The sequence below is a fragment of the Cibotium barometz genome, chromosome 14 (assembly GCF_041138505.1).
Source record: "Cibotium barometz isolate CiBa-2024 chromosome 14, ASM4113850v1, whole genome shotgun sequence".
Lineage (NCBI taxonomy): Eukaryota > Viridiplantae > Streptophyta > Polypodiopsida > Cyatheales > Cibotiaceae > Cibotium > Cibotium barometz.
In genome coordinates, this window is record NC_141059.1 from 26,830,622 (window position 1) to 26,849,090 (window position 18,469).

At 42.0% G+C, this 18,469-nt stretch overlaps 1 protein-coding gene across 3 annotated transcripts; it reads left to right on the plus strand.

Annotated features, from left to right (window-relative positions):
- The first annotated feature begins 2,075 nt into the window (after window positions 1-2,075).
- On the plus strand, window positions 2,076-5,799 carry LOC147631868 (protein KINESIN LIGHT CHAIN-RELATED 1-like). Of its 3 annotated transcripts, none has more exons than XM_086808421.1 (4): window positions 2,076-2,637; window positions 2,762-4,137; window positions 4,311-5,194; window positions 5,313-5,799. In XM_086808421.1, the coding sequence occupies exons 2-4, from the start codon at window positions 3,181-3,183 to the stop codon at window positions 5,524-5,526; spliced, it is 2,055 nt and encodes a 684-aa protein (XP_086664547.1). In that variant the 5' UTR covers window positions 2,076-2,637; window positions 2,762-3,180; the 3' UTR covers window positions 5,527-5,799. The 3 variants fall into 3 exon arrangements, with proteins under 3 accessions (XP_086664547.1, XP_086664548.1, XP_086664549.1); XM_086808422.1 differs by having other exon boundaries at window positions 2,076-2,308; window positions 2,450-4,137; XM_086808423.1 differs by having other exon boundaries at window positions 2,076-2,278; window positions 2,450-4,137.
- Window positions 5,800-18,469: the final 12,670 nt, after the last annotated feature.

An 18,469-nucleotide genomic window follows, 5' to 3' on the forward strand; every position in this document is an offset into this window, starting at 1 on the left:
TTAAGTATAGAATAGAAATCACATACAAATGACACTCCAAAACATGCATAAAAAGTCCCAAAATTGACCCAAAATCGACATATCTAAATTACTAAATTTATGACCAAACTTAATCTTTTATGTCGTCTCAGTATTTCCTACTATTCGACATTGAATATAGATGCTAAAAATCACCGAATCAAATGGATCTAAAAATATGTACATATGCATACGTTACAACATACATATGGGGGATGGGTCTAGTCACATGGGGCTTAGGGACATTTGCACATGTGTTGTGTAGGGCATATGGGAGCCTTGGGGCTATAAAAGGCACTAGCCCTAATATTTTATACCTTTTTGACATATTACCATTTTTGGTCATCTTCTTGCCTGGAGCAAGCTTTCATGGTGAGCTCTCCCTCTTGAGAAGTTGTGTGTACTCCATTATGAGTGCAAACCTTTCTTGCATTAGGAAAGGGGGTGGCTTATTACGTTATGTGAGTCCTACACTACATATGTAATGATTTGGTGCTTTACTTTAAGAGCATTGTTTTCTTTTGGGGCCTACCATGAGGGAGCTTTTATTGATGAGTGTGCACATAAATGGGGTCTTCTAGAACTCAAGGATCTTCCACTTTATTAAAAAGTGTGCACATAGATGGGGTCGTCTAGAATTTATGAATCTTCCACTTTATAGGAGGTGGTTGTTTTTGCCTTTCAAGTTGCCATACACATGCTAGTAAACCAATAGTAATAGTTTCTTTGGTTATAACTTACATCATGCCAAAACTATCAATAAATTAGGCTCATTATGAGGTCTTTGTAAAAGATGAGTATGGTTGTACATCCTACCATGAAGAATTGCTCAAGTTGCAAAACCATTAAAAACCACAAGATTGGTTGGCATGCAGAAAGCTTTGGTACTCACTAAAACCTTTTTCCTAATGAGATTAAATAAAGATAATTCTTGGAATTACTCGTATGCCAAAGGAGAGCATGTTCTATAACAAGCCTTTTACACATCATAAGAGGAATAAGAGGTCTCACACATATGTCCACCCATACTTTTGCTATCAAAATTTTGGGAAACTTAGGCATATTGTACTTCCATCGAGAAAAATCCTCACAAACCCTTTACACGTGTAAATGCTTCTTGCTTTTCCAAGTACCCAATCCATGTCTGAGCCTATTCTCATACTCATAAAAAATCTACCACCGATGGTATACAACAGTGGGAGTAAATGCAAGATAGAGCTTTAGAAGAGGCGCTCATCCACACATCACAATCCAAAAGAAAGGTCTCCAGTGTTATTTGAACCAACTTGGTTCAAATAACATTAATAGGCTACCAATTGTCCACCCCCTTTACGTGAGAAGAGTTCCTTGATGGGCAAATTGCCTGCGTATCAATGTTTTGCTAGGAGTATTATCAACCATGGACTTACTTTTTGGCATACCCTCTAGTAGGCTATGTGTTCACCTAGTATTAACATCTCTAGAAATGGGCCTTTTCCCTCCTTTATTCACTCTCTCTTGCTTGTGTTCTACGTTCCCCCTTTAACCCACCCCCCCACGTGCATGCACACCCCCCCCCCAAAAGTTTCACCTCTCCCTTCCATATGTAGAGCCTAGAGCAATTGTGCTCCTCACTAGTTAATCTTTGTCACTCTAAAACTCCCATCAAGCACCATAAGTTCGAACTACCTAGAGGCTAGGGCTAGTGATGGAGGAAAGGTGTCTAAGTTTTTTTTTTGGGGGGATCTTTTGTGCTCGTGTGCATGTGTGCTTCCATGCCGCCGTCAACAACGAGTAGGTTTTGAACCCAGCACCTCTCCATTGGCTAGGTGTCTAAGTTTCTTATACTAGGGCTGGTTGAAATTTCAAAAACCATCAACTAATATGAACTCAGAAAAGAATTTAGCCGTATAAATAATGTAGAATTATATGCAGAACTTCCCAGGAAAAAAAAAACCCAAGCTGCTAGGTTTGGGGAGTCTGCCACGTGGGCTAGTGGGGCAGCCTGGAGCGGCGAGTCATTATCTACTGGCTGACGTGTGTCATGTAGAAGCACGGACAGAAAGGGAGCTGGCACGAGTGTGCCACGCTAGCGACAAGCTCGAGCTTTTATGGAGGCCAATGAGCGCAGCAATTATGGGTTGCAGCGTCCGTTTTTGGAAGTTACCGCGTCACACGCAAGCCAGCATGTGACCGCCCGCTTAATCTCACAGTACACTGTACACTCCCGCACCGCACCTCCCTTTAGATGTGTGATATCCAAGGTCCTGGCTATGCTATGGTATTCTCGATGAATGTCTTGATTAATTCTGTGAGCTTCCTGGCTATGGTGTTCTGATCTTTGAACGTTGAGCTTCCTGGCTATGGTGTCTTGATGAATTACCATGCATTGTGTTGAGAGCTTTGCTTATCAATTCGTCCTTCCTAAATCTGAGTCCCCCCTAATGGCCAGGTTTCTCCACATGGCATAGCAGAGCCTTTCGAAGGAAAGCTTCAACTTTGGCCTTTTGTGGCACATGTGACAGCCTTCGTTTTATGGTGTGGATCTATACAATTGATAAGGATAGCTCAGATACAGACAGGTCACCGCAGCAGTAGCAACGGTGGTCCAGGGAGGGGCTCTCTGTTAAAGACGCAAAGGTAAAGCCAAGGGAATGCACAACAGGAGCTCATAAATATGGCTAGACATGGTAACAAGCTTATGAGTGAGTCTGCATTGTGAATGGTAACAAGCTGATGAGTGAGTCTGCATTGTGGTCTGTAGCAAATTTTCGAAGCAACTAGCAGCTCCGACACGATACAGCACAAAGAAGCTCCACTCTTGTTGCCTTTGTTGACAAATATTTGAAAGGGCAGTAGTACCCCCTTTGTTATGTATCAGGTGTGGTACACTTCTGGCATGTAGTCAAGATGGTATTGCAGTATCCCCTTTTGTATTTAGGGGTGACTCTAAGCATTTGAAACTAAGGTGCTTGTGTATGCATGTGTGTGTGTGTGTGTGTGTGTGCATGTGCGTGTGCGTGTGCTTGTGTTGCTGGTGGGTGTGTGCCCTTCAATAACAAGCAGTGGAGTAAGGTGGTTATAAATCACTGTATTGTCTCCTGGCAACGTTGGGAAAGGGTGATCTTCTCTTGTAGTACCTCAGGTGTATGAGTGTATCTGTCTGAGAAGCAAGAGGAAGATATGGAACAAGCAAACCCACGCGAAGGAGCAGCGAGTGCACCTCAGAGCCCCCGAAAACATGCCGGAAGCCCTTTCTCAAAATCTTCCTCGAGGCTCGGGAGAGACTCCCCTTTACAAAACATCAACAATAACAAGAAGCAGCAAACAGCAGCAACACCTGTGAAAAGATTTTCGCCCCCTTCGCTTGGGAGAGCTTCATTCAGAACAGCACCAAGCAGCCCAGCCAGGCAACAGGCTGCCTCACCACAACCAAGCACAAGCAGAAACAAGATTATCAGCTCCAAGAATGCAAATGAGTTCTCCCCGAGAAGTGTGGACAGCAGAGGGCTAGATGAGGACCGGTCGGGGGGCGACCGAAGGAGCTTTGAGAAGCCTCCAAGAAGCTCAACCTCTGATAAAAGCAGGAAAACCAAGACGCGAACTTCTCAACAACATAGGAAAAGCAACAGCAATGAGAGTGGAATGGTAGGAACTGATTACTTGCCCTATGTTGAAGAAGATGCATTGTCCATTGCCAGCAGTTTAGATATTGGCCCTCTGCTTCTCAAGCTAGCGAGTGCCATGCACTTGTCTGGCGAGAATCCCCTCAAAGCATTAGAGTGTGCTTCCAGAGCTGCAAAGTTTCTTGAAAGGGCATCAGGTGGCAATCCGAGCCTAGAGCTTGTGATGAGCTTGCACATACTAGCAGCCATTCACTGCAGGTTGGGACAGTGGGAAGAGGCGGTACCTGTTCTGCAGCGAGCCATCAGTGTTCCATTCCCCGTGGACAATGTCGACCATGCCCTCGCTGCTTTTGCTGGCAATATGCAGCTTGGGGACGTCTTGGCAATGCTTGGCCAACAGGGCAGCGCCTTGGCATCCTATCACAAAGCGTATGATATTCAAAAAAGGGCTCTTGGAGAGATGGATGCACAAGTTGGAGAGACTTGCAGCTATTTGGCAGAAGCACACTTGCAGGTATTACCATAGGATGTTTATCATCTTTGATGTGTTCCTATATAGCTGTGTGTTGGTTGGTATGTTTTGTGTCTACAAGTCGGCAGCCTGGAATCAATCCCTTTGTCGGCGGGTGTTTATGATTGCACTTGAAAATCCAATCCTCAATACCTCACATTTCTTTCTCCTTGCAGGCATTGCAGTTTGAAGAAGCAGCTGAATTCTGCAAGCGGGCCCTAGTCACACATGGGGAACATAGACAGCCAGGCTCAGTTGAAGAAGCCATGGACAGATGGCTCATGGCCCTCATTCTGAGTGGCAATGGTGATTATGAACAAGCATTAGAGCACCTAGTTCTGGCCAATGTAGCATTGATGGCAAATTCTAGGGATGCTGATGTGGCAGCTGTAGATTCCAGCATTGGGGACATGTATGTGGCTCTGGGAAGGTATGATGAGGCCGTGTTCTCGTACCAAAAGGCCTTAAGCCTCTTCAAATCCACGTATGGGGAAGGCCATACGAAGGTGGCCTCTGTGTATGTCAGTCTTGCAGAGCAATACATGAAGACAGGGAAGCATAGGGAGGCCAAGTCACATTGTGAGAGTGCACTGAGGATATATGGGCGGCAGAATGCAGGTCACTCAAAAGAGGATCTTGCAACTGGGCTGACAGAGGTTGCTTCAGTCTATGAGAGTATGAATGAGAGAGAGCAAGCACTTATGCTTCTCCAGAGGGCCCGTGACATCCTGGAAGGCCTCCCAGGGCATCAGAGTGCTGTTGCAGGTATAGAAGGGCAAATGGGTGTTTTGTATTACATTTTGGGCAAACATGAGGAAGCTTTTATGGCTTTTAAGAATGCTGTATCCACGCTGAGGGCAGCCGGAGAGCGGCGATCGGCCCTATTGGGGATCTTGCTTAACCAGATGGGGCTGGCATGTGTCGGATTGAATGAAATTTGGCATTCCGCGGACCTATTTGAGGAGGCCAAGAGCATTTTTGAGGAGATTTGGGGCACCCAGCATGCTGATACTCTGGCTGTCTCGAGCAATCTAGCTGGTGTTTATGACGCGTTGGGCAGGTAAATCATCTTCACAAACATGGTCCTCCTTGGGGTCATATTCCTAAGAGCTGTGGAGGACATTGGTTTAGTCCTTAAATGTGTGATAGTGATCCGTTTTTATTCCTTCAATGTGCAGATCAGGGGAGGCCATTGATCTACTGGAGAACATATTGGAGGTGAAAGAGGAGAGGCTGGGCACAGTGCATCCCGAGGTGGAAGAGGAGAGGCACAGGCTGATGCAGCTGCTGAGGGAGGCCGGCCGTGACCGCAACCGCAAGACAAACACCCTGGAAGAGCTCCTCTTGCTCAACAGTTTGGACATGCACAGACACCCTCTCATACTCAAATGAGAGATGAGCCCATAGTCTTGAAAGTTGAACCATCATCATCTACGCACCGTTATGAGCACATCATCATGTACCCATCTTCATTAGCCCATCATCATGAGCAAGATCAAAAGCATACTTTTCTAATTTTTCTTGTTTTTGGGGCACCATTGTAACTCTAATTTCTGATTTTTTTTCTCGTGAAGGACAAGCAGACTCCTCTTACACAAAAAAAAAGAGCCTTTTTTCTCTCTCTTTATGGTTGAATAATGTTCATTTTTCTCCTATTTTACAAAATGTAGCGAGCTCATCATCACAAGCGGGAACAATCTGAATTAAATTTCTGTTTTCGTAGGGTAATTTCTTACTTATTTCTTTTTTTCTGTGCTTTCGCATTCATCAAAATTGATGCTGCTTTGCACGGAATGAATTCTGAGGCAAACTCTACCTCGAGAGTCGAGACTTTCGCAGCTTTTCTCGAAATCCACACGCGCGGCGCACGCGCACCCCACCAAAATAATAATAACAACAATTGGTAATCCGAATCGTTCCGGCCTTCACATTATGTATGTTTGTGTAAAATTTGGAGAAATTTCCTAAGTAAAAGGTTTTCCAATTCCGACACTTCTTTTGAGGTTTTTCTTTGCAACTTCCGGATTTTGAGACTTCCAAGTTAGCTTTTTTCAAGTTTTGAAGTTGGACTTACCTCAAATTTTGAAGCTGGACTTGCCTCTTTTTTTCTTAGAGCATGACTAAGGGTTGTAGGTTGGAGTCCCAGAGCTGATAGTTCATTGAACTCTTGAGCAAGAGGTCTTAATACACTTGCTTTTTTGCTTGCACGTTTTTAGGCTTTTTGGATATTTTTTAATAGTTGTGATTCTCTCTCAAATCAAACAAAAAGTATACTAAACAAGAAATGATCAGTCAACAATTGAGTTTAGTGGAGTGTAAGCTCGAATTTTGTAAATTTACAATTGTTTTTTTCAACAAATTGATTTTAAAGCTTTATAATATGTCTTTCATTAATGGTGGTAGGAACAAAAGTGCACACACACTTTCTTGTAAACACATAGTTAATGTATGTGTGACACACATAAATATAACTATTTATATATATGATATAGTTGGAACACTTCCTCTCCAAAAATATTTCAAGACCCAAGGAACATGTCCTTTCTTGGAAAAATACTTTTGTTTTTGTCAACATAGTACCACAAATAAATGAGTTTGATTTGTGTGATGGGATTCTCATGCTATGTTACTTACTTTCTTCCCCCTACAATACCTTTATTTCTATTATGAGCTCCAATAAGAAATACACAATTATTCCCTTGCAATAATTTTCTTGCGAGCTCTCCTTCTTCCCTTTTCTCGTCGCTATACTTTTGAATTCACGCTTGCTTGATGTATGCATACTTAAATAGGTTTCCCTCTTTGATTAGCTTCTTCTTCCCCTGCTTTTTATGAGAGATATCCAAGACCATCTCTTCTTGCCTCCATCTAGGCATTGAGAGCTCTCTCTTCAACCCTTTGAGCGAGGAGCATTCCAATGTGATAACTGAGTGAGGACACGACGGGCTAGTGCACCCACAATTGGAAGCTACGTTTGCGGCTTGAAGGTTAGACTCGACGACATATGCTTTGGCAAGGCTAAGATAAGCTGTTGAGTTGAATATATTTGGCACCATTGTCGAGGACTAGCTTAGGACTCATGTCCGTTTTTTCATCCATTCTAAGTTATTGGGATCACCCAATATTACTCGGTGTTGATAGGAGCTCACACTCCAAAACACATACGATTTTGGAGCATTAGATTGTTTTAAAGTTTATTTTGTATTAAGAAATTCTATGTTCATCTATTGGTAGGGTAAAACCTTGGGTTTTTGGTGATTTGCATGAAATTGGCACCCAAGAGGCTTAGATTTCATTGTCTTAATCTAAGAATCCATAGAGACAACTCAAGTGACAAGTGCTAGAAAGCATAACCATTTGAGAACTTATCATTACTAGGATCAATGTCAGGCATAGCACCAACAACTAACAATCCTGATTCAAAGGACGGATCATTGCCCGGATTCAATGTCAAGCATAGTAGCATCATGCAATGCTGCATCAGATGAACCTAAATTAACTAATAATCCTGCATATGAAAGGTATTCCCCACTTTGATCGGTCTGCAATGTCAGGAGCTTGTGTGGAAGTTGCATAGGTGGCAAGGACGAATCATTTCCAGTATCAATGTTGGGCATAGTAGCATCATGCAATGCTACATCAGATGAACTGCTGACATTAACTGACAATCCTGCATATGAAAGGTATTTCCCCCTTTGATTGGTCCGCAATGTCAGGAGCTTGTGTGGCAATTACATAGGTGGAAACTCCTCAACCATATTCTGATGCAATAACCACATAAGTGAAGTGAAGGTATGGTGACCAAAACGAGCATGCTGGAACTCAGTATCACGCATAACCTCTTAAGGACATTGCACAATGTACTAGAAAGTAAAAGCGCATCACAATTAGTTCTATCACAAATGGAGTAGCAGTAATCAAAAAGCTAGATTTTTAGGTCAGCTTCAAGTGCTGAGACAGAAATTATATCCTCACGGATGCCAGGTATGCATAAAGTGTCAGCAAGAGTACATATGTCCTCACAACATGATGTTAGTTCCACATTTTCAATGCCTATAATGGCATAGGATGCATTATCGGCACACAAAACTGCACCACCTGCTTGACGAAGCATCTCTCAAGGTGGCAAACAACTTCTTGTAGGAAGTAATGTGCTTTGTAGCATCAAAGTACCAATTAGCATCCGACAATACAAGAAGTAGATAAAGCACTACACCTGACTATTAAGGCGTAATGGATGTTTTCAGACATTTTACACAGCAAAGAAATGGGTAAACTGAAGTATATCTGACATAAGTATTTTCAAGTGACTCAGATTACCTCAAATGTCTTCTTAATGCATGTGCAAACTTACCAAATCAGCAATTTAGGTCGGAAGCCGCAGGTGAAATCAGACACAGTCGAAATCTTACTGAAAGCGGAGGCCGCAATCATGGTGGCTAAAAGCTGAATGCCACATGCCAAGCACTGAAAGTTGATTGTTGCGGAATGCTTAAGCCGAATGGCTCAAATGCAAAAATCTTGAATGGCTAAGTGGCTAAAATCCTGAAGTCGAAGGGCTAAATGCAAGAGTCGGAGAGCATTAGCAACAACAGCAGAGATAGCAAGACTCAGTGGATGCCAAAAGCTTCTGAAAGCTTGAGCTAATTGTAGTGCTAGTGTGTGGGGTTTGCCCAGAATGTATGGCAGGAGCAGAAAGAAAGATGACCAATGTACAAAGGAGGCAAAAACCTGAGATCTGGGAAAAGTGAGAAGTGCAAGAGCTTAGCCAAGAGCTATAGGCAAAGTTGAAAGGATGTACGGCGGCAAAGATGAAAGGATGTACGATGGCAAAGATGAAGGCGGCCACTAATGTACACCTGATTCACCACTTCAGAGACTAATGGTAAGGAGCTATTGGCTCTACAGCCAAGCTCAAAAACCAGCTCTAATAAGCTCAATAGGAGCCAACACCAATGAAAGGAAAGGCATCAAGGCCAATGACAAGAAATCGAGTCAGGAAATCGAGTCGAGAGTAGACAACACGAACACCGACGGATGTCAACATTTGAATGCAAACGCAATCTCGAAAAATGAGACTTTGAAAACAGTGCTCTGATACCAAAAATGGATGAGGGAGAATATGCTCTGCACACTCACATAGACACACACGCACACAAAGTCGAATTGAGCTCGAAGAACCAGAGAGAGAACAGAAGCAAAACTGGAAAATACTCGATGATAATGATATGAAATGAGTGCATGACAAGAGTATAAATAGAAGCCCTAGCCCTAGGCCTAATGTGGCTAACACACAAGAGTGTATTCACATGAGGGAAAAACCCCTGCCACCAGCATAGGGTAAAAAGTGCCCGTGTGTAGGGCTGTTCACACCAGGGACTTCCAGGCTAACAACTAGCTCTCGAGTAGGGGGATGTGAGGCCACTGTCTTGTGCAAAAAGACATGAGCCTGGACACATGAGTATTGAGTTTAGACGTGTGCATGTGAGCCACACTATAAACATGAGCTAGGAGATGTGAGTCTGAAGGTAGGTATACCTAATACAGTACAAACCAATTATACTGACCATAAATACCCATACAGACACACCTACCCATATTCTGGGAAGACTTTCTTGTCATACAATCTTACTAGCAAAAAATTCCAAGGAAATTTCTTGTCCTTCGTAATTATTAGGAAATTAAGTATAGTTATTATCCACAATATTATCGAAGCTTAGAATTGGAGACGCATGGAAAACGAGGTTTGTAGATAGAGGATTGGATTGTGTGTGAGCTAGATGTCGAGAAGAGAGTAGAGAAGAGAAATCTGGAAGAAGGTCAAAAGGGTAGAGAAAAGAAAGATAGTCGTTGGGAGCGAGTCGTAAGAGAGAGGCGGGAGTGAAGCAGTTCTGCAAAAATTTGTTGTGATAGTTTTTGTTTGAGAAGAAGACGCCGCGGGTTTTGAGAAGACTTGAGTCTGCCCAAAGCAAAGGTTGCAAAGGTGAGAGGGTCTTGTAGGAGGTGGGTTCCCTAAGTCCTCTAAGGCTGAAATTCTGTTAGAACTTGGTCTAGCTCAAAGCCTTCATCAACAATCCTCTATAGTGTTTGTTGGTGGCTGTCTGTAGAGTGCAATTGCAGTTATGGTGGTTGTTTCTGGTTCTTTGTGAAGTCAAGAAAATAGGGTTTTGCTAGAATAATTGTGAAGAAGTCCCTTGGTATTGTGGCACTTATCTGTTTTCTATTCTATCCCCAAATCTCAAGGGTGTTGAGATTTTGCTTAGTTGTATTTACACAGGGAAGTCTGTTTGTGTTGGTTTGATGAAATCTTATGTTTTGGTTTTAGTTATGTTGTTTTAATGGAGTTTGTTGAGATGAAACAACTATGAGTGAAGAGCTGACTTGTGTTAAATTAGATCTGTGTCAGTTAGTTTATGTTTGAGTCAGCAAGTTCTAAAAGAGGCAGCTTGATTAGTTGTGTGTCAGCATAGGTTAGCTAAGGTTGTTTGACTATTGGTCTGGTCTTGTTTAACACTTGTGAGGTTTGGACTGACAATCAAAAGCAGTCAGAAGTCAATCTGATAGGTTGAGCATTGCTAGTTAGATGTCACATTTTTGGACCATTTTGAGGACCTGTGGTGGTGGGTAAGATGGGATATGTCCCTAGGAACAAAGCATCCTCTTCTTCTACTAAAGAAGTCATGTTTATCCAGTCCCTTCATGTTGATTTGAAGAAGAAGGTGAAATTGAAGAGACCTAGAATCTTTGAAGATGCTTTGAGAATTGCTGGAGATAAGGAGTGGAAGCTACAGAGGTTGGTTCCAAAAACAGAGGGAAGTTCAGATTGAAGGAAGGTCAACTATGCCTGGGGAGAGAAGAGCAGAAGGAGTTGTTCCATGTGCCCCGGTGGTATTTGATTAGTTGATGCAGGTTATTAACCATCTGACTCAGCAGATGGAAAAATTGAATCTGAATTGTTGCAACAAGGAGGAAGAAATGCCCCTAGGATAGCAGCAGATAGAGATGTTATGAGAGGAAGGAGAAGAGCCCTAGTGATGTCCTCCACCATGCAAGTAAACTAGAACTCCTGTAACTTAATCAACCAACTGAGACAACCTCTTAGAAGGAATGTCTGACTGAATCAAATGGGGAAGTAGAGAATAGTGGATAAGAATAGTAAAGGGCTTTGGGAGTAAGTAGGGTCTAAACTTCCTCAGAGCCAACACTACAACCACCATCACTTGCTCTACCTCAGAATACGTTATCTCCCTTTGGGTACTTGTTTTGCTGACAAAATATACATGCCCTTATAAGAGTGTTCTTTCCCTTGCTACAACAGTACTGCTCCCACAACATCCTCACCCACACTAGGGTTTACAAAAAATTCTCTACTCCAATCAACATGAGGCATGACTACTCGCAAAGTACTCAAGATCTCCTTCACCTACATAAAGGCCTCTTCCGCCTTGTCTTGCTGAAAGGATCCCTTTGGGATGCCTGCTATAGTGGATATAATGCTTGAGACAAAAGAAAGATGAACCTGTCTTACCTTGTGGGTAAAAGTCAACATCTGCTTCACATCTTAAGGAGCTTCCAATAAAAGCAAAGTTTTCACTCTTTCAAGATCTGCTTCAATTCCATTCTCTCAAACCACATGACCAAGCAAACACACTTTGGCTTGAGCCAAATGACATTTATCTGGGTTCAACACACGACATCATCTTGCAAAGGCAATGGGTAATGATCTCTTTTGGTTACAGCATTCAAAGGTTTAAAATAAACATAGACTCTTCATTTACCATTCTTCTTTGGGGCTATCACTACTCGAGAAGCCCATTCAGAATTATCAATTAGATATATGAACCCTGCTTTCAACAGTTTATCCACTTCTTCCCTCAACACGCTATGCAACCCCCAATCTTCTCAACCTCTGTGCACATTCAACCCCTGCTTTCAACATAGACTCTTCATTTACCATTCTTCTTTGGGGTTATCACTACTCAAGAAGCCCATTCAGAATTATCAATTGGATATATGAACCCTGCTTTCAACAGTTTATCCACTTCTTCCTCCCTCAACACGCTATACAACCCCCAATCTTCTCAACCTCAACATAGACTCTTCATTTACCATTCTTCTTTGGGGTTATCATCACCACTCGAGAACCCATTCAGAATTATCAATTGGATATATGAACCCTGCTTTCAATAGTTTATCCTTAACACGCTATACAACCCCCAATCTTCTCAACCTCTGTACACATGGCTTAGCCTTTGGCTTTAGCTGGATCTCATGTTGCACTGTAGAAACTCCCCTAACTTGTGTATAAGAGGAAATAAATAGGTCTAAAAACTGTTGCAACATATTTATATACTCCTTTCTCTCAGCCTTAGTTAGATCCCTTCTTCTCCACCTAACTGTACTTCATCTTCAAACTTCAGTTTTTCCCCTTCCTCTGTACAAAGCTGTATAAACATACACATAAGGTCAGAATCAGGCTCCAATAGGCTGCACCTCTTCTCCATCATCCTATGAACTGACCTCCTCTATTTCAAAATCCTCTGTAGAGCTAGTCTCTTCATCTTCTTCTTCTAATGTACTACTCTCTGGAATCAACTCCTTTCCTTTGGCCATGTCGTATCTAACTCATCTTTGCACTGGTTGGTCCATACCCAAATTATATGTCCTCTCCACCAGTCTTGTCTTCCCTCATGGCAATCCACCATGGCCTTCCAAGAATCACTAGGTATGCCTTAGACTTTACTAGCATCACACGAACATCTAATTCTGCTTCAAATCCCAAAACATTTACTTGCAGCTTCTTTACAATTCCCAAACATCTGACTTTAGCACTATTTGCCATTCTGACTCTAAATTTTGATGGGGCTCCAACCTTTACCCAAGCATCCATAACTGGAAAATAGTCCTTGTCTCCCTTCATATGCACTATATTAATCTGAACCCCCCTTCTTCTCTTTTCTGGGTCATCTTGTGCTGACCAACTTGCTCCATTTTCTTCTGATTTTGGGGCACAACTGCAACAATTGGGGCCATGTCAGACTAGGACCCTTCTGCTAAAGGTCTTTCATCAAATCATACTCTTCTTCATGGACACCCAAAGGAAAGTCCTGTATGCCAATGTGTCTTCTAGACCTAGTTTTCTTTCTTCTCTCCTTGGGTTGATCCTCTACTTGCTTCCCCTTCTTCCTCCTCGATGGGCCTAGTTCATTCTCCACTTTTTCCCCTCTAGTTCTTTTGTTGGCTAAAATATATGCTTCCTCATCAACTCCAATCAAATTCACCTCTCCCTGTCTTAGTCCATTTAGTGGCTGCTAAACTAGTGGTATAGACTAGTTGGGCATCTCCTCTGCCCTCCTGACATCTTCCCTTTCCTCCCTCCTAGGTGCGAGAGGATACACATCACCTCCCATTCTTCTGGGATATGGGCACTGAGGAGATATATGCCCTTTTTCCATATAGTTAAAGCACTGTACATTCATACTAGCTGGAATTCTGACATATAGGCAGAGTTAAAGGAAGAGACAGTATTAAAGAAGAAGGTGGAAGGACCCTGAAACAGGGCTGTCAAATGCTTTCACTATGTTTTTTGATGGGACTTTCAAGAGAAGCTCAGGAATGGCCAATGGAGGTGTAGTCTTTTTAATCCAAAAGGCAAGGAAGTATTTAAAAAAGGAATTAAATTGGAGGTGCAGACCAGCAATGAGGCTGAGTATGAGCAATGTATCAAGAGGGGAATCAGAAGGCTTATCATCAAGGGAGATAGCTTGTTGGTCATTAGATAGCTATTTTGAAAGCAAAGAACCCTAAGTTGAAATAATGGAATTTTCAAATAAAGAGGATGTTACCAAGGTTCCAAGAAATACAGATACAGCAGAGCGCATAATCAAGCTGCAGATGCATTAGCAAAGGAGGGGTTAGGTAAGAACTTGGATGTATATTCCATCACTGTTACCCATCCCACCTATGGTGGAAGAGAGAATTTGCAGAAGATTGAAGATTTTTTACATACATGCCTTATATACCTACAAGTTTGTCCAAAAGATAGAAATACTCTTACTCTTTTGAATGATTAACTATACATGAAAGGTAAGGAATTGATTATGAGGAGAGTTCCAAACAGGGAGGAAATCTTTGCCATTATGGCCTCCTGCCATGAAGGGGTTTGTGGAGGGCATTTTGCCCTAAAATTAACACTAAGAAAAGTTTTGACATCTGGGTATGTATGGCCCAGTTTGATAAGGGATGTGTATCATTGGTGTAGGAGCTCTGAACCCTATCAAAAACAAGGCAGGAAGTTCTTGCAATATGAGTTGAGAAGAAGTATTGTATCATATGGGGATTTTGAGAAATGGGGGTTGGATGCGATTGGTCCTCTGCCCACTACTGCTAGGGGAAAGACCTACATATTGACTAGAGTAGATTATCTACATATTGACTAGAGTAGATTATCTAACTAGATGGGCTAAAGCTAAGAACTGCTAAAGAGGTGGCCAAATTTGTATTTGAAGACATATGTACTAGATTTGGCATGCCATTGGAGAGGTGTTGACAAACCAGGGGCCTAGATTTAGAGGAGAGGTTGTACAGAAGCTCATGCACAGAAGTTACATATCACACAGATTTTCTACTCCTTACTATCCACAATGCAATGGACTGGTAGAAAGATTCAATGGAGAGTTATGTATTATGTTGACTAAGTGTCTAGAGGAACATCCCAAGCAGTGGGATTTGCATGTTTCCTCAGCACTTTGGGCTTATAGGACAGCTTGCTGAATTTTCACCATATCTTGTTTTTGGGAAAGAGGCTATGATGCCCATTGAAGTTGAGATTCCCATTTTATAGTTTCTTCTGAATCATCAAGATAGTGGTTTGAATGTGTGTAAAGAGAGATTGCTAGACTTGCAAGAGTTACATTTAGCTAGAGAATAAGCCCTGGACCACTATATCTAGTTAAGCGATAAAAGAGCTGAGCATTTTAATGAAACTATGACAATTCAGAGAAAGATGTAAAGATGCTCGATACAAACCAGCCTGTTGATGCAAATGTGTTAGTTGATGCAGTAGATACTTGTTTGGATTTGGATATACTTTTCGTTGAATATTGTCTTAGTGAGCTAGCAACATATGGCTTGAGCATGAATACTCTAACCATGGGGGTTGGGAAAAATATGATAGGTTTTTTTGTGCCTAAAGAAAATGCCCAAATGATGTGTCTACCCCACCCCAAGAAAACAAAATGAATCATTGATGTATGGTTAGAAACCTTAGGAAAGGTAGTTGTTGCATGGTCACTTTCTAGAAAATGAAAAATTAGTTATTTGCCACCCCAGCCAATAGAAGGAAAGTACACATGTATGTAGAAGAGAGGGGAGACTGTCTGCAAAAGAAGGGCAATAGTCGCGGGAAGCTCTGGAGAGAAGCTTGGAATTGGAGACGCATGGAAAAAGAAGTTTGTAGACAAAGAAGATTGGAATGTGTGAGCTAGATGTCAAGAAGAGAGTAGAGAGGAGAAATTGAGAAGAAGGTCAAAAGGGTGGAGAAAAGAAAGAGTCGGGAGCGAGCCATAAGAGAGAGGCGAGAGTGAAGCAGTTCTACAAAAATTTGTTGTGATAGTTTTTGTTTGAGAAGAAGACGACGCAAGTTTTTCTTGAGAAGACGAGTTTGCCTAGAGCAAAAGCTACAAAGGGGAGACCCATGTACAGACCATATGGACCATCCAAGGCCATGTAGACTACATCGAGATAACACCGAGCATGTAGCCCATTTGGACCATGGACAGATCACAAAGGATGAGGTAGATCATACCTTGAGAAGACTAAGCATATAGAAATCACATAGAGTGCATACCAACCATATGCATATCACAAGGATTGTACAAAGCACATCGAGAGAAGGTCAAGCATATGGAGATCCCATATAGCCCATCTCGCACATTTACATACCATTGGATAATCCAAGGCCATGAAAACCACTCCAAGATGACGCCAAGCATGTAAGTGTCTCGGGCAACCCATTCGGCGATAGAGCACACCTTGAGAAGACTATAGAAATCACATAGAGGCCATTTTGATCATGCAAATAACATGGACCAAACAAAGTACACTGGGAGAAGGCCAAGCATGTGGAGATCCCATACAACCCATTCCACACATGTAGGCACCATCCAAGGCCATGATCTATGACATTATACATGGCCATCATGTGGATGATGCATGTTATGTCCATGGTGCATATGATAGCACATATGGCCATGATGCATCTATGTTCATGTCCATGTCCATGCCATGTCACATGCTTACATGGACACATCACATGTTGACATGGATACATCAAGTGCCACATCATTAGGGTAGTCCACATAAGCGAAACCCATGGAACCAAATCTCCCCAAAAAAAGCTCATCGCTAAATGCTCGCCAAAAAAATTCCTCGTTTCAATATACATTATATGTTCAAAGTACCCCAAACATGGCATGTTGATGTCTTCTATGAATGGAATTTTCTTAGGATGAGCGTTGAGTGTTGGTTGACCTAACAAATCCCATAACTCGAGGGTCATGAGATTGTGCTCACGCTGTGGATAAAGTTGTGCTTGGAGTGTGGTGATGTTTTTGTTTAGTTCAAATCCAATCATAACTCTTGGGATATTTTGAGTAAGATATGTTGGAAGTTCCAGCCCTCCAAGGTCTCTTCCTCCCATAATAGCAATTTCACAATGCCTGCGGGAGTGTTCAAGGTGACTATTTGCATGGATTTCTCAATTGAATACCATGAGTCACGTGCCCAAGTTCCACTTAGCATGGGGTAACATGGAATCTAAATTCCACATTTTCACTGATTGTTTGTGAGTAGCATAGCTAAAGCAACCTGGAACTTCAATGTTTTGTCCATTGGCACCTCTTGCAAGACCATTGTCTTTAGGGATGATTTTAGGTTGTCCTAATGACACCCAAGTGTCTATTGTCATGATGTTATGACTAGCTCGAGGGATAATTAATGTACGTTTACACTTAACATCATTGCCTATAGGAAAATATAAGCACACCCTAATAGAATCTTCAAGAGGAACCATGGATGTTTCACTTTTTATTTCAGCTTCAGTTCTCGTTTCGATTTCATATTCCCATTAACTTTCATCCTCTTTTTGGCTCTTAGCTTTTTCAAGAGTGCCCAATGTGTACAATGGCACACTCGGTCCTTTGATAATTTTAACTCAGGTCTGTTTGGAAACCCGCGAATACTTACAGTCCCGTTCTATGTAATCGTGGAGATCTTAGCATAACTCATGGTTAGTCTTTAAAGTTGCAAGGGTTGAAGCTATGCCAGCTTCACCCCATGAGAGAAGAGTACTCCTCCAAATGAGGGTTTGAGAGACTGCTTAAATTTTGTAAGGGATTCATCGAATTCCTCACGTGCTTTTTCAACTGTAGTATTCGTGCAATCTTCATCTGATGAATCTTCTCGGCTTGATGAGTTCATTTCTCTAGAGATTACGTCTTCCTATTGAAAGGGGAATTGAAAGGGGAAGCGATACTCCTCCAATCTTTATATTTTGGTTTCTTTTTTTAGTTTGACATTATGAGGTTCAATCACAACCAGTGATCCTGTATGACACTCAACAATGCTAAGCATACTCTCCTAATAAGCGCACTTTTTGCATTTCGCATGTCATGTGATCATGATTTTTAATTTGGGGTGGTTGGGTAGGTTCTAGTTTCTTGATTGGTTTGTGAGGTGCACTGAGTGACGAATTGGAACTTGTTTCATCCTCACTAAGTGACGTACTAGAACTAGTTTCATCTTCTGACTTTCCTTAGATCGTCAGGTTTTTATTATGTTTGCCTATGTGGTGAGAACGAACTTGCTTTTGAGCTTTTGTTTCATGTGTCACACAATTGGGATTTGTAGTTTGAGTGGTAGACTTTGAGGTGGATGCATTTGCATCATGTGTAGCTTTTGGCTATTTTGGGATTGGGTCCTCCACCACAAGCTCCTTTCTCTTGTCCTTTTTTTCAACCTTTGTTTCGATAGTTTGTTGGCCCTTTTTTTCTTGGGTTTAGAAGGCTTTGTTTCTCCTTTTAGTTTCTATTTTTAAACATGCTCCTCTACCCATTTCAAAGTGTGTTCTTTTGCATTCTTTTTGACTGTTTCTTGTGCTTTGGATTACAAGCGTGTAAGCACATTCAAGGGCACCATGGATTACAAGCGTGTAAGCACATTCAAGGGCACCATGGACAATTTCCCATTCTGCACACTTAAGATGTTAAGAGTTGTATTCTACGAGGTAGGTTGCATTGAAGCAACTTGCCTTGGGCAATATTGGAATATGTGATCG

Coding starts and splice junctions, on each gene's coding strand:
- LOC147631868 (XM_086808421.1), top strand. CDS start 3,181: ATGGAACAAGCAAACCCACGCGAAGGAGCAGCGAGTGCACCTCAGAGC. Junction 4,138..4,310: donor TGGCAGAAGCACACTTGCAG/GTATTACCATAG, acceptor TTCTCCTTGCAG/GCATTGCAGTTTGAAGAAGC. Junction 5,195..5,312: donor GTTTATGACGCGTTGGGCAG/GTAAATCATCTT, acceptor TTCAATGTGCAG/ATCAGGGGAGGCCATTGATC.